Genomic DNA, 14,575 nt, shown 5'->3' on the forward strand with positions numbered 1-14,575 from the left:
AACAAATAAATAAAATAAATTTCACCATAAAACTGTTATAATAAAGCAGAAAATTTTATCATTTATGGAAAAAAAAGGTTTACTAAAAAAAACGAGTACTTAAGTCGAGATGACTTAAAATGTAAATATTTCTTTTTTAGTTCAATACTTGGTAGGATACTTGGTAGGATAATTGAATCGGACGCCATATGATCAGTGAAATGCGTGATTTATTTGATATTAATTATAGAAAATATGCGAGAACGTAAATTTGTATTAATTTTTAGTTGCGTTAATTAATGATATTGATAAAAATATACGTGTAAAAACTAAAAACTAATTTATAAATGATTAACCTGATAAAACATGAGAATATTTGATAAATTTACATTTAAAAGAATTTTTTGTAAATTTTTTTTATTGACGATGTTTGAAATTAGCGAAACTTTCACCCCTTATTAAGATATATTGAAAAGATGGTGAATATTATGTAGTTATTTTAAATGTAACAAATTTGGAAACATAAAAGAAATAAATAAAGATTCATCGACAACATATGATAAATCGTGAATTTAGTGAGTAAAATTATTAAAATAATTTAAATAATTTGAAACAGAAGTTAGTGAAATGAAAATTACGATATAATAAATATAATAAGAATATAAGGTTCGATACCAAGTAATTACAAGCGGAAATACTTTTTTTTGTGACTTCCTGATGTGATGTGGTAGAACGAGATACTATGGATTACGTGACCAAGATACACTTAATAAATAATTTTAAAAGTGGCGATCCGAAATACGGAATATTAAATCTTTAATTCTAATAACGAACGAACGAACGAGGCTCATATTTTAATTATTTTAAACCCATTAGTTTGTCCTTTGACTTTTTTTGACTTAAATATTCGGACACTGCAAGTTTATTTAATAAAAAATCTTAAATCACGTGATGTATATATATATATTTTTTCCTTACATAAACTTACTAATCTTAAAAATTTTAACCATATAAAATAATACATAATTTCTTAATTTCATATTATATTCATATAACTTAAAACGAATCATTTACCATCTTCAATATTAATATTAAAATTATTGGTAACTTGTAAATTTGTTGTTTCAGCTTCAATTTCATATTTACGAGAATACCAACCTTCATTACAAATATAAATTATAGCGTTACCAATACCACCAAATGTTACAAGAGCACCTAAAATATAAGTCCAAGTTTCACGAATCTATAAAAAAAAAATCGTAAAAATAGTGTATCTGTACGACGACGACTCATAAAGACACATACCGTAGTCCATCTAGTAGCAATATTAATTTGTACAGGAAGCCATTGAAGAATAAATAATAATATATAACTAATAATTTTCCAAGCAGCTTTTTTTTCAATTTCAGAAATTCTTAATCTATTCATAATTTTAATTTCTTCATTTTTACTATCAAAATTATGATTATTATTAATTATATTATTTATAGAATTAGAATTTTGTAATTTAATTGTATATAAAGTCATAAAATAACAATAACATATAATTATCAAAATTGATGTTATTATTACGAATAATAATGTAAAAGATACTCTTTGCCCTGATCTTCCGTTACACCTATATTAGGAACAATTTAATTTTTTTAATCTAATAAATATTTAAATATTTTAACTAGAATAAGTGAATTATTACATACCAATATTTACGTGGACCATGATTATTAATATTAATTAATTGAAATATTATAGCTGCGGTAATTATTATTACCCAAATTTTATAATCATATTTTCCACGATAAAAATATTTTTCGTGACAAATACGTAAATATGTCGTTACTCTATTAATGAACATCAAAATTAACAGGATTAAATCAAATTAACAGAATTAAATCAAATTAACAGAATTAACATCGAATTAACATCGAATTATCATTGAACTTACGCTATAACACCGTATAATGATAAATTAATTAATAAAAATAGCCAATGAAGAATACAGATTATGTTACACATCGGTTGACCCCAAACTTCAGCGTAAATTGCTGTATGAATCTAAATCATTGTAAAAAAAAAAAAATCATTTGAGTAATCTTTTCGATACATCGATATAAATTTTTAATATACTTACAACATTTACAAAAAAATTTGTATCGATCAAGAAATCTAGATTAAAAAAAAACAAAATTAATAACTATAACTATTAACTAATCATTATAAAAGTCATTTTATTCTTACCACTACATGCGGTGTAAAATGGAAGCCTATGAATCATTTTCAATTTTTTATCGTTCAATCTCCATTGCTCATAAGTTCTATAAAATACATAAATACATCCACACCATCCCAATATAGACATTGTAATCGAAAAATATACTACAGTATAAAATTGATCTATATTGTCCGGATTATCTAATCGGACTTTTGATGGTTTACTTTGAGCCAAAACATTAAGGACATTAGAGAAAAATATCTGAAATACCGATATTATAATAAAGGACTTCATATTAATATTGAGGAGATTAAAAAGAACAAAAAATCAATTAAAAGGAATGACTAATAATATGGTAATTAAATATAACTCAGTAATTTGACTCAAATTTATTTATTTACGGTATCGGATAATTGAAATAAATCTTTGAATACCAGAAAAGAGGAACCGGTATTGTGATACAAATATTAAATATGTTTCATACATCATTGTATAAATGGAATCATTGTGATTATAATTAACTTGATTTGGAAATATAATTTGAAATCGATTACGATTCTTAAAAAAAAAATCCCATATTATAAGTGGTATTTTACTAAAATTGGTAATCTTAAAATTTTTTTTTAATTGTAAAAGTTTAATTTGGTTAGACATTTTTTTAAGCACGTAACAGGTAATTATGTGGATATTTAAACAATTTGATCATAAACAATCAGCAGAAAATCTAAAATCTACATTTGGTTATAAAGCGCAAACAAATAAAATGCTGGTGACGTCCAAAAAAGCTAAAATTCTGAAACCTTTCAATGAGGAAATGTAAATCAAAGTGTAACACAACCGAACATTGTTTTTTTTCACCCCTTAACTTTAATAGTAAGAATAATAATAAGTAATAACAATAAAATAAATAAAATAAAATCACATAAAAGGTATGAAAAAATGAGTTAAAAAGAAATCTAATTTTAAAATCACTTAAAAAAAATTCGAATTGAAAAATAACGCGTGAAAATCAAAAAAGAAGTATATATTTAAGGAAATTATTATTATTATTATTATTTTGGACTTTTCGGGATGTTAATACACAATCTCCGTAATTGATGCATTGATACAATTGGTATTTTTTTTTTCGTCCACACCACATATTTTTTCAATACACATATAACTTTTTTGTGTTAAAAAAACATTTCCATATGGAATCATGTATTACTATGACATGTATGATAAGGGATTTTTTCTAATTTAAAAAAATTAGCTTCCAAAAAGTTCTCCTTTTGCATATTGCGAAATTTTGATTTGAAAAGAATTTTTTTAAAGTTTTTGATTAGATAATAAAATTTATATCAGAATATGCAATATTTCAATTTTTCTTTCGTAATATTTGTAAAAACAATTTTACAAAAGGGTAGAGCACAAAATAACTTTTATGCAGGTTACACTCCATGTGATGATTAAATGTTATCTTTATTTGTTACAACATTTATTTGTTTGCACACAATCATTTTTCCCCTTGGTCTCGACTAAAAACAGGATAAAAAAAACGGGTTCTTTTTTTGGGTTCTTTTTTTTTTAGGGAAACGAACAAATTTTAAAGTCCGTTCAATTTAGCGACTTGTGGTTAGTCCTTTTTTTTTTTTGATCTGCTTGCATTTTAGTGTATCCAAACTTTAGACTCCATATTATTTTTAATGGATCCAATTAGTAAAGGTATACGAAAAAAAAATAGTTGGACCCTTTGTCTCTGGCAATGACTTAAATGGCAAACAATAATAAGTTTCTATAATAAGTTTTGCAATTACTGTATAAATATTTTTTTTATTTCCTATGATAAGATACAGATAAGATACAGTATTATTTGTTTTTTTTGGATGTAATCGAATTATCCAATAAAAATTTTCCTATAACCAATCAAAATTTAACCGTAAATCAAAAGTATACAGAAAATTCTTTGACTTGTTTGTAATTTTTTTTTTCACAATTTTTGTTTTTTTTTTCACAAAAAATGTCTAATTTTATTTTGTCACAATTTTGTTTTTTCACAAAAATGTCTAATTTTTTTTTTAAAAAAAATTCCTTGGAGATTGATATCTTGATCTCGTGAATATTAAATTGTATAATTGATTTAAAAATCAATATTTTTACTGATTGGTGCTTGAATTACAATTTACAAGGTACAAACAATAAAAACAATATTCTAGAATACTATCATGAGTGATCATAACATTATGAGTCCGTTCTTCTTGTTGAACAGATTTATAAAATTAAAGCGTCTATTAAATATAAATGATCTTAAATTGTTTTAGTTATAGCAAAAATACTATATAATATTATTTAACCAGAAATTTTAAAATTCATAGCATACTTATTAATTCTTTTTATACAAATTTTATTAAATTATAAAAAATTGTTTGGTATATAAATTAAACGTACGTTCGTACTCCGTAATTAATATTATAGAATCTTAAAAACTTATTATTCAAAGTTCTTTGTATAATTGTATATCATAAATATCAAAATCATATATATATATCATATATATACAGTATGATATTTCTACCATTTTACTGTTTCTTATGAAAAATTATTTATTAATATAAAACTTATTGACTAATTAAATTATTAAATTAATAATATATATATATATATATATATTTTTTTTTTGCTTAAAAAATAATAAAAAAATTTATTTACAATAATAAATAATTTTTTTTTCTTTTTTTATCCTTGATATCCTTGATTGCTACCTTCAATATTTATTATAGGTCCCGTAATTCCTGTATTTTCCGTATTGTTATTATTTTTGTTGTTGTTGTTGTTGTTGTTGTTTAATTCAAGTAATTTATAATTATCGTTATTTAAAGATGTTGATTTGTTATCTGTTTCTTGAGATCTCGTAGTATCATATTCAGTAGATTCTCTTGTAACCCAACCCTCATTTAATACATATTGAATTGCATTACCAATTCCACCAAATGACCTCCCTAAAAAAAAAAAGAAAAGAAAAAAATTTTTAAAAATTATATACCATATATATATATACGAATAACTCGCTTGCTTACCTATACTCGTCACAAGATAAACCCAAGTATTATCATTCTACAAATGAAACGACGATATGAGTATTTATAAATATATATATATATATATATATATTATTTTTTATGTCAAATTTTACTCACCGAAAAAAACCTAGCCGCAGCAGAAATTTGAACAGGTACCCATTGCATAATAAAAATAAGTACGTAACTCAAAATTTTTTTAGCAGCTCTTCTTTCAATTTCAGCACGTTGTTCCAAAACATCATTTCCAATACCATTTTCATTAGCACTATCTTTTGATAATGCTGATATAGAAGGGTTTTGTATATTTATGATTCTTATTAATATATTCATGTAACAAAAACATACTATTAATAATGATGATGTTATCATTACAAATAATATCATTGGTGAACGAACTTGTCCTGATTTTCCTGCACACCTAACAAATCGAATTTATTTTAATAAATTGACGACTAAAAATATTTACAAACTCAAATAATAATTAAACAATTTTTATTCTACTTTACCAATATTTACGTCCGCCATGATTTGGTATATTTATTAATTGAAGTATCATACTTATTATAAATACAATTAACCAAAGTTTACAGTCATATCTACCACAATCAAAATACTTTTCATGACAAATTCGAAGGTAAGTTGTTATCCTAAATGTAAAAAAAAAAGAAGAAGTAATCAAACATATATATATATATCTTGACATACTATCAATTAATTTCCCTATTGACATACGGTAATACTTACGCTATTACACAATAGAAACATAGGTTTACTGATATAAATGCCCAATTAAGTACACTCATTAATTGACATACAGGGTCATCCCATACCCGCCCTCTTATAGCCGTATGCATCTAAAAAAATTCAAATAATTTAAATAAATTTGTAATATAGATAATAATAATATATAATATATGAATACTTACAATATTTACGAGAAAGTTAGCATTTAATAATATATCTAATTTATTTTTTTTAAAAGAAATAAAATAAAATTTTTAGACAATATATGACATAATCTGCTTATTAATAAGTTCTTACCTATACATGCAGTATAATAAGGTAGTTTATGTATCATCACTAGACTTTTTTTATTCATTATCCACTGTTTATAAATTCTATAGAAAACATAAAAACACCCAATAAAGCCTAGTGCTAGCATTGTCAAGGAAAGATCGACTACACTACGAAAATTAACCTTGTTCGAAGGAGTATTTAAATATTCACGATCTGCTATAACGTCTCTGACATTAAATAGTAATGTTATTATCGGTATATAAGGATATTTTATAAAAAATTTATTATTTGAACGATTAATCATGTTTTTAAAAAATTAAAGGGTAGCGAAAATAAAGTTGACGGTATTAGAGTAAAAGGAATGTAATATATTATGCTTTTACGTAAAAAAAGACGAGAAAGAAAATATTGAACTTTGCGTAAATAATTTCTGTATTTATATCGTAAATAAAAAAAAATTATTTATAATTGGTTACAATTGAGTAAATGTATACAAACAAAGCAAAATAGAGTTCGTTGTTGTGTCACACACCGTATCACCACCACGCATATGTCACATTGAAATTAAAATGTATTTATTTAAAGAAACTGTTCACTCATTATTAAATATTAACCAAAAATATTAATGATCAATGAAATCTTTGTTCCATATATAATTTTAACCGTTAAAATTATCAATCTAGTATCTTGCTATCTACTCCAATTTGGGTAAAACAATAAAAATGTTTACCAAATATTTTATTTACGTTTTTATAAACCTTAATATTTAAAATGTTTGTTATTGAAACGTAAATTTTAATTGAATTTTTTCATACAGGGTTTGTCATTTTTAAGGTTGTAAATAATATTTTTTTGTTTTTGAGAAACCTCAAAATTTGTTTATGATCAAAAAATAAATTCTTTAAAGAATTCAACAACAGAACATTAATTGCATAAATGTAATAAATATATTGTGTAAAACAAGTTTATAAAATAATTGCCAAGTAATTTACCAAGTAATTTGCTTAAAATAATTTCCTATCCAATATTTTCGCTAAAATTATGATCCCATTATCGGAGTTTTCGGAATTTCCGGATTTTAATGAGATACACGACATATGATTATCATTTCAGCCTAAAAAACAACTTTTCTACTTTAAAAGTCATGTTTTAGTCAAGTTTTTACGCCTATTTACAGTATATTTTTTCCCTTGAATAATGATTTTTTATTTAAACGAATGTTAAATGCTTAATAAATTTGTAACACGTATTCCCAATCAAATATAGATTGAATATTTCTGTTGTGTTACAAATCATGAGAAAATGTACTGTAGTCTCTGTAGTATCGGGAATTTTTTTGGAGACTGCATAAATTGGATTAATGCTGTATCACAATATTAATAGTATTATTTATCGATTTTATATAACTATTTGTTCCCTGTTATTACCTAAAAAAGTCTTTTGTATCACGTTATGCAAAAAATACTTTATCATGTCAGTTAAAAAAAAGTTAACACTTTTTTTTTGAAGTTTATTTCTTAGAATACAAAATTGGAAAGAAATATATATTTATACAAATTTGAAATAATTTTATGTAAGGGGTTACCTCGTACATTATTTAACTAATAAAAACAATGAAATCATGTGTTTTATTTTAATTCTGCAATTGGGCCCATGTTTCCTATATAACATCGTAAATATGTGATGGCAATGAACGGCAATAATGGTTAAAATGTGATATATATACATATATATATATATATATATTATTTTTTTTTTATGGTTCCGAATATACTGTAATCACTGTAATTATTAATTAGTATATCATTCCTATATGGATAATAGTATGAATATTAATCCATCCATTCGTATGTTAAGGCGGAGAAACAAAAGTAGATCGAAAATCATCCTTGGAGATAATCATTTGGCTTATTTGAACAATTTCTTTGTCAAAAATAAGAAAAATATTATTAATTTTATATAAATATATTGTACATCAATTACGAATATATAATACAATTGATACACATATACGGTATTTATGGAATTTATGGTATTTATGGTATTTATGAGAAATTTTATAAATATACAAATATATTAAATATATTAATATATATTATTTCCTGTACTTATGATAATTTTTATATTTTTATTTTTTTATTTTCTTAAAAAAAAACTGAAAAAAAAATGAGACAAAATATGCAAGTAAGAGAGAGGAAATGATGATATAATTAAGATAAAACTTCATTGTACATACATACATATGTTGTACTGTATAACATATCATATATACACGTCGTATTAAAATTAATACGTACTTGTACATATCACGTACTTATATATATCACGTACTTATATTTTATTAGAATTTCATAAACCTTGTAATAAATTATTTTAATAAATAAATTCTCCGATAAAATTGTTTTTTTTTTTAAAATAAGGATTTCTCGCTTTTTTATTTTTTATTTTTTTAAGTAATATTTGAAATTTTATTCGTCAATTTTGTCAATGCATATTAATGCATACACACTGTTTTTTTTAATTTCTTTGTGATTAAAACAATAAAAAAAAAATTTGTTATATTAAATAATTTAAAATTATAATAACTAATTAAAATATTAAATATTAAATAAAATATTTAATAATTAATTAATTAAAATTAAATTAAATTTTATAAATTTAAAATTAAATTTAAAATTAAAATTAAATTAATTGTAAAAAAAAAACATCGTTTATGAATTCAAAAAAAAAATTATTTATTTTCATTTTTTTTTTATATATATTTTTTTAATTTTTAATTTTTTTCATTTTTTTAAATTTTTTTTTTAATTTACTATATCGGTCAAAGTACATCCATCCATAGCAAAAAAAAAATGACACCTATTTGTACGCTCCCATGAATAATCATTATTAGGGGTAAACATGTCAAGGAGTCAAGGAGTGTAAAAAAAAATCATTCTTGCATTATTACCTAATTATTACACAGGTTAATCCGTCAATTTTACTAATTAGTGCGACACTGCGACCACGTGTTTATTCATGCGCCTACACGGCTACACCCGTGATACTTTTGAAAAAAAAAAAAAAAATTCAAAAAATATTGCTCTCGGTCGGGGAATTGAACCCCGGTCTCCCGCGTGCTGGATATCCTGACAGGCGGGGATACTAACCACTATACTAACCGAGATCTGATCGTTAGATGATCAATAAATATTTGGCATTTGTATTAATTTTTTCTTTAATAAAAAAAAATAAAAAAAAAATTCTCGGAATTGTAAAGATGAAAAGAAATGATGAAACTTTTCATACTTTTCATACTTTTCATATTTTTCATATTTTTCATACTTTTCATAACTTTTTCATACTTTTTCATAAAAATAAAATAATAAAAATTTTTTTAAATTTTTTTTTTTTTTGTTGCATCTTTCTTTTGAACAAACAATCCTTCTCAAGCACGCACATGAAGCGCAATGCAATCTAAATAATTGTAGATGTTGATCAAATTCAAATATTTTTCAAAACTTTAATGATATTTAATTTCTTTACTATCCTTGGAAATTTGAACAGGTAAATCCTTTCCACATGTTGACACTTTCATAAGCGGAAAACTATCGGAGTTCTAATGTTTTACAAACATTTTTATAGTAATTCGTTTAAAAAAATTTTATTGAGCCACCAAAAAACTTTTTACTTTTTGTCTCATTGTCATTGTTTTGGTTTTACAAAAAGAAATTTTTTTTTTTTTTTTTTTTTTTTTTATACATTGCATTACATAGCGAAAATACTTCTCATTTTTTCTTTTGTTCTCTGACCAAATTTGATGCAACAAAAAAACAAACCTACTTTGAATTTTGATTGTCAAAGGCGTACCTCTTTTAACTTTTATTGGCTTACCCGGGTCACGCTCATAGTTCCCAATTCGTGGGGGATTACCGGATTACACACACTTGAAACATTCCGTCATTGTAAGTAAAAAAAAATATGCAGTTAATCTATTACCATTTTAAAATTGCAGATTATTACTTTTACCTCCTGACCTAAAAAAAAAAAAATTTTTTTTTTTCATATTATCATCCGTTTCTTCTTTCTTCTTTCTTTTCTTCTTTGGCCTACTTTGTAAAAAAATTGGTTTATTATTCACTTCTTTTGGATCTTTACCTTTAACTTTTAAATAGAAGTTTTTTTACTTTCAATAGTAGTGCCGACTAAAAAAAAAATTCGTCAAAAATATAATTATTATTTTTTTTTTGGCAAATTTTTTTTTTTTTCTTTCTATTATATTTTCATTTATAGCTGCAAGCGGCTAAAAAAGAATAGAGGTTTGTTTATTTTAAATATTCTCACGTAAACATAACGTATATATATAATAGACAAATTATTTTGTTATCATTATTTTCATTCTTTAAAACTCCCCATCCAAATTTTTTTTAAGTCAAAAGTTTAACGTAGTAACTCAATTTAAAACACTCTCCCTTTTTGGATCTACAAGTAAATTTTGTTTTAAAAGAAGGAAGAAAGAAGAAACAACAAATACAATGGAGACAGAAAGAGTGACATTTGTTAGAGAGATTGAAGGTTATTTAAATAATAAACGTTGTTTATATGAAGCTGAAGGTAGAAGAGAATATCTCCCTTTAGTAGATCAAGCTCTTATATTAATAAAAAATATGAAAAATGTTACAACGACTGAGACAACTATACAACAAACTCAACAAAGGTGAGTTTTAAGAGTAGTTTTGAAGTTTGGGTTTTTTGGATTAAGGCGTTTACCACGTTAAAAATATAAAGTTTTCAAGTTTCCTTATTTGTAAATATTGTAAAAATGAATGGTAACACGCAATTGGATATATAATTTATATAATTTATATAATTTGGAAGGGAATTAAGTGTTATTATTCATATTTTAATGTGAATTTTTTTAAATTTTAGTGCTTGCAATCGGCCTACATTTGATAGACCATCAGAAAAAATGTATCATTATGCTGAGGGTGAAGCGATTGACTGTGCCATATGTATTGAACAAGTAGAGAATAATCATGCTCAAGTTAGATTATCATGTGGACATATTTATCATTTGAACTGTTTAGGGTAATTAATATTTATCCTTTTAAAAGTTTATAATTTGTATATTAAATTATTAAATATTGGTTTTTTTATATCAAATATAGGTCACACTTTAATCATTCAGGTAAAATTTTTGTTTTTCACGTTAAAAAAAAAAATATATAATATATATATTTTGATTGTTACAATTTTCAAGGTTGTCTAACGTCACGAAAATTATTATTATAGGTGATTATAAATGTCCTTATTGTCGGATAGAAGTAGACAAATATGCAAAACAACCAAGAATTTGGGAGCACCCTGTAAATGGACCACCACAGACGCAGAATCAAATTGATGCGGCTGATATGCCACATCCTGGTGAATTGGATTTCGCAAATTTTCAACGTGGTACGTATTCGTTAATAATGACGTTACGATACATATAACGTGGTTTTAAAATAATAATAATTACTTACAGTATAACGTGGGTTTATATTATTATATTTATAGGTGTGTTACAGGTAGTGAATTCATTATTTGGTGGTAGATTAAACCTTGGACATCCCTTCCGCAATGATAATGGTACCGAAGAAGATTATTATGATAATGACGAGTAGGTTTGTTATTAATATGTTGTTAAAATTTAAACAATTTTATTTAACCGAAATTTGCTTTTTTTTTAGTGATTCACCATCCGAAAATGACGACCCAATATATGATCCGCGTTATGTTGGAAGTAATGACTCTGAAAGTTCCGATGATTCAGATGAATCCGATGATGACCACGAGTATGATCATGATTCTAACATTGGCTTCCGTTCACAACGTAATTCATATTATAGCAGCTCAAATGAAGCACTATCGTCATCGGCAAGACGAACAAATCCAAGACTCTCAATGGGTAATTATCGTGTTGATATAAAACGTTTCATTATAGAAACCTGATATTCCCAATTTTTGATATTCATAATAATTTTCGATATTTTTTTGATATTCACATATTCACATATTCACACATTCACATATTCACAATAATTTTTCTTTATATCCATTTCACAAGATTCTACAATAAGGACACGATCAATATCACGCAATCGGCCTCGTCCTGATTCAATGAGGTGTGTTTTTTTTTTCTTCTTCAAATATTTAAAATATTTATCAACTTTTAACTCGTTAAATAGTTGATATGATAATAAATAGTAATAATCTTGGTCTATAATTTCATTATATTCCATTATTATAGTAGTTCAGCATTTCGAAGGTTCGATAATGGAAATGAAATTCTTTCGTCATTTATCTCAAACTTTATAAACTTTATATGAACGAAATCCTAATTATTTTGAACATTCTCAATTTGTACTTAGTCGTCCTAGTCGTCCTTCAAGTTTCGTTCCAGATACTACGCCAAGATCTGAAGTTAACGAAATGTCTAGGTATCGAAATGATGATTATTATCCACAAAGACCTGATTTCATTAATATGCCAAGATTTCGTGGTCAAGATATCTATAGAAATGATATCTCAAATAATGAGCGTATAGTGTATCATGGGCAATTAAATAATTCACCAACTAATAATCAAAGCAACGAACAAACATATAATAATGCGAATAATGGTCATTTTTTTAATACGCTTCCGCAAACTATAATTAATGCATCACAACAGTCAACAATGTCATCAAATTATCATAACTCAAGTCTTTATAGAACCCCAACAGATTCTGAATTCGAATTTTCAAATGCCTTATACAGACACGCTTCGACATCATCCCGATTAAGAAATATGTACCAAGATGGTTCCACAACAGACGATTTGATGGACGGCGAATCTGATTCAAGCAATTCATCTTCAGAGGATTCAGATGATGATGACGAAGTGATGTTCACCGGTTCGTTCAATTGGGGTGAGAAAATCTGTGTGATTTTATTATTTTATAGATATTATAGTAATTAAAGAAATTTTTCTTTTTCTTTTTATTTATTTTTTCTTTATTGATAATTATAAAAGATGCAAGTAATGATATGGATACTTCTGATGATGATGATGATTCTGAAAGCGAAAATGAAAGCTACCGTAGAAATTTCTCACATCGTTCTTCCTTATCTTCTATTTCTCCCGTATCCTCGGATGATGAAGAAGAAAATGAGAATGATAACGAATCAATTGTTACCACATCAACGAACAATTCTAGGCCTGATCAACAATGGTATAAACCATGGTCTTGGTACAATAATGATACATCAACCTTGAACCAAACTACTACTAGAACCTCAAATATATCAGCATCTGATACTGATGCTACAATTAGCAGTGGCGATGATGATTTTGAGTAAATTTTTCGCAAGATGGTAAGTGATGGGAGGTCGTGTTGTAATTAATATGATGATATATACTATGAAAGATGCTTTTGATTTATAATCAAAAATATTCAAAATCCGCTATAAAGCATTTGATATTCGCTATAAATAATTTCTTTTTCTAGTTAGATTATATACCTAAAATAATGGACTATTAAAGAAGAAAGAAAGAAAAAGTGAATATATTATTTCTAAGTAAGACAACACATATATATATAGTTAAATAATTGGATATGAACAAAAAGGAGGATAATATTAATAATTACATTTGGTATGTTTATATAATATATAAAAATATAGAAATTTCTTTATAAAATTTCATTCCTTGGAGATTATTGAGTATTTTTTTGTAATCTTTTTTTTTTATATTATAATTATTATTTGATTTTATTCTTTCCTTATTACTCTCAGTTCTCTCCGTTTAATTAATACATCAATTATATATATATATATAGTATTTTAATATTTTATTATTGTAAAAAAAAGTACATATAATAATAACCAATTTTTTTTTTTAAATAAAAAAAAAATATATAAAATTGATTTGAATAATTGATAATTTGATAATTGATAATTTTGATTATTGAATTTGTAAATTTGTCCAATTCGTCCGTAATTCGTCGGTAATTCGTCGGTAATTCGTCCGTATAAAATTATTCAGGTACAGTACATACGACTGGTCGGCTGGTACACATTTGATCGAAGAATGATTTTGTATCATTAAATAACGTGACTTATATGTGCTGTTATTGCTAAGCCACAATAATCAAATTTAACACAAAATTCATTTTGTTATAAAACACATTAGTTATTGTTTACAATAACTCTTTTTTAAAAAATTTACTCTAATAAAGAGAAATGGGCGTATCAAAGTCAATTGTTAATGAAACGAATGTTCCACTTAATATAGCTTTGAAACAAATAACTCA

General features: G+C 24.8%; 3 protein-coding genes across 3 annotated transcripts; 1 reads left to right on the plus strand and 2 right to left on the minus strand.

Annotated features, from left to right (window-relative positions):
- Positions 1-1,045: 1,045 nt before the first annotated feature.
- On the minus strand, positions 1,046-2,335 carry OCT59_001080 (uncharacterized protein; the record flags this gene model as incomplete). Its single annotated transcript, XM_025330892.2, has 6 exons — positions 1,046-1,222; positions 1,285-1,597; positions 1,677-1,817; positions 1,922-2,031; positions 2,108-2,142; positions 2,215-2,335. 6 exons carry the CDS (start codon positions 2,333-2,335, stop codon positions 1,046-1,048), a joined length of 897 nt encoding a protein of 298 aa, XP_025166777.2.
- A 2,511-nt stretch (positions 2,336-4,846) lies between these two features.
- On the minus strand, positions 4,847-6,568 carry OCT59_001081 (uncharacterized protein; the record flags this gene model as incomplete). Its single annotated transcript, XM_025322219.2, has 7 exons — positions 4,847-5,166; positions 5,245-5,281; positions 5,365-5,665; positions 5,754-5,894; positions 5,992-6,101; positions 6,174-6,208; positions 6,289-6,568. The coding sequence occupies 7 exons, from the start codon at positions 6,566-6,568 to the stop codon at positions 4,904-4,906; spliced, it is 1,167 nt and encodes a 388-aa protein (XP_025166778.1). The 3' UTR covers positions 4,847-4,903.
- A 3,792-nt stretch (positions 6,569-10,360) lies between these two features.
- Positions 10,361-14,159, plus strand: OCT59_001082 (uncharacterized protein). The gene is made up of 11 exons (XM_066139298.1): positions 10,361-10,960; positions 11,173-11,331; positions 11,412-11,431; positions 11,536-11,697; positions 11,800-11,902; positions 11,973-12,190; positions 12,350-12,407; positions 12,533-12,550; positions 12,654-12,722; positions 13,041-13,177; positions 13,297-14,159. Exons 1-11 carry the CDS (start codon positions 10,779-10,781, stop codon positions 13,620-13,622), a joined length of 1,452 nt encoding a protein of 483 aa, XP_065988714.1. The 5' UTR covers positions 10,361-10,778; the 3' UTR covers positions 13,623-14,159.
- The last annotated feature ends 416 nt before the right edge of the window (positions 14,160-14,575 follow it).

Source organism: Rhizophagus irregularis, chromosome 1 (genome assembly GCF_026210795.1).
Source record: "Rhizophagus irregularis chromosome 1, complete sequence".
NCBI lineage: Eukaryota > Fungi > Glomeromycota > Glomeromycetes > Glomerales > Glomeraceae > Rhizophagus > Rhizophagus irregularis.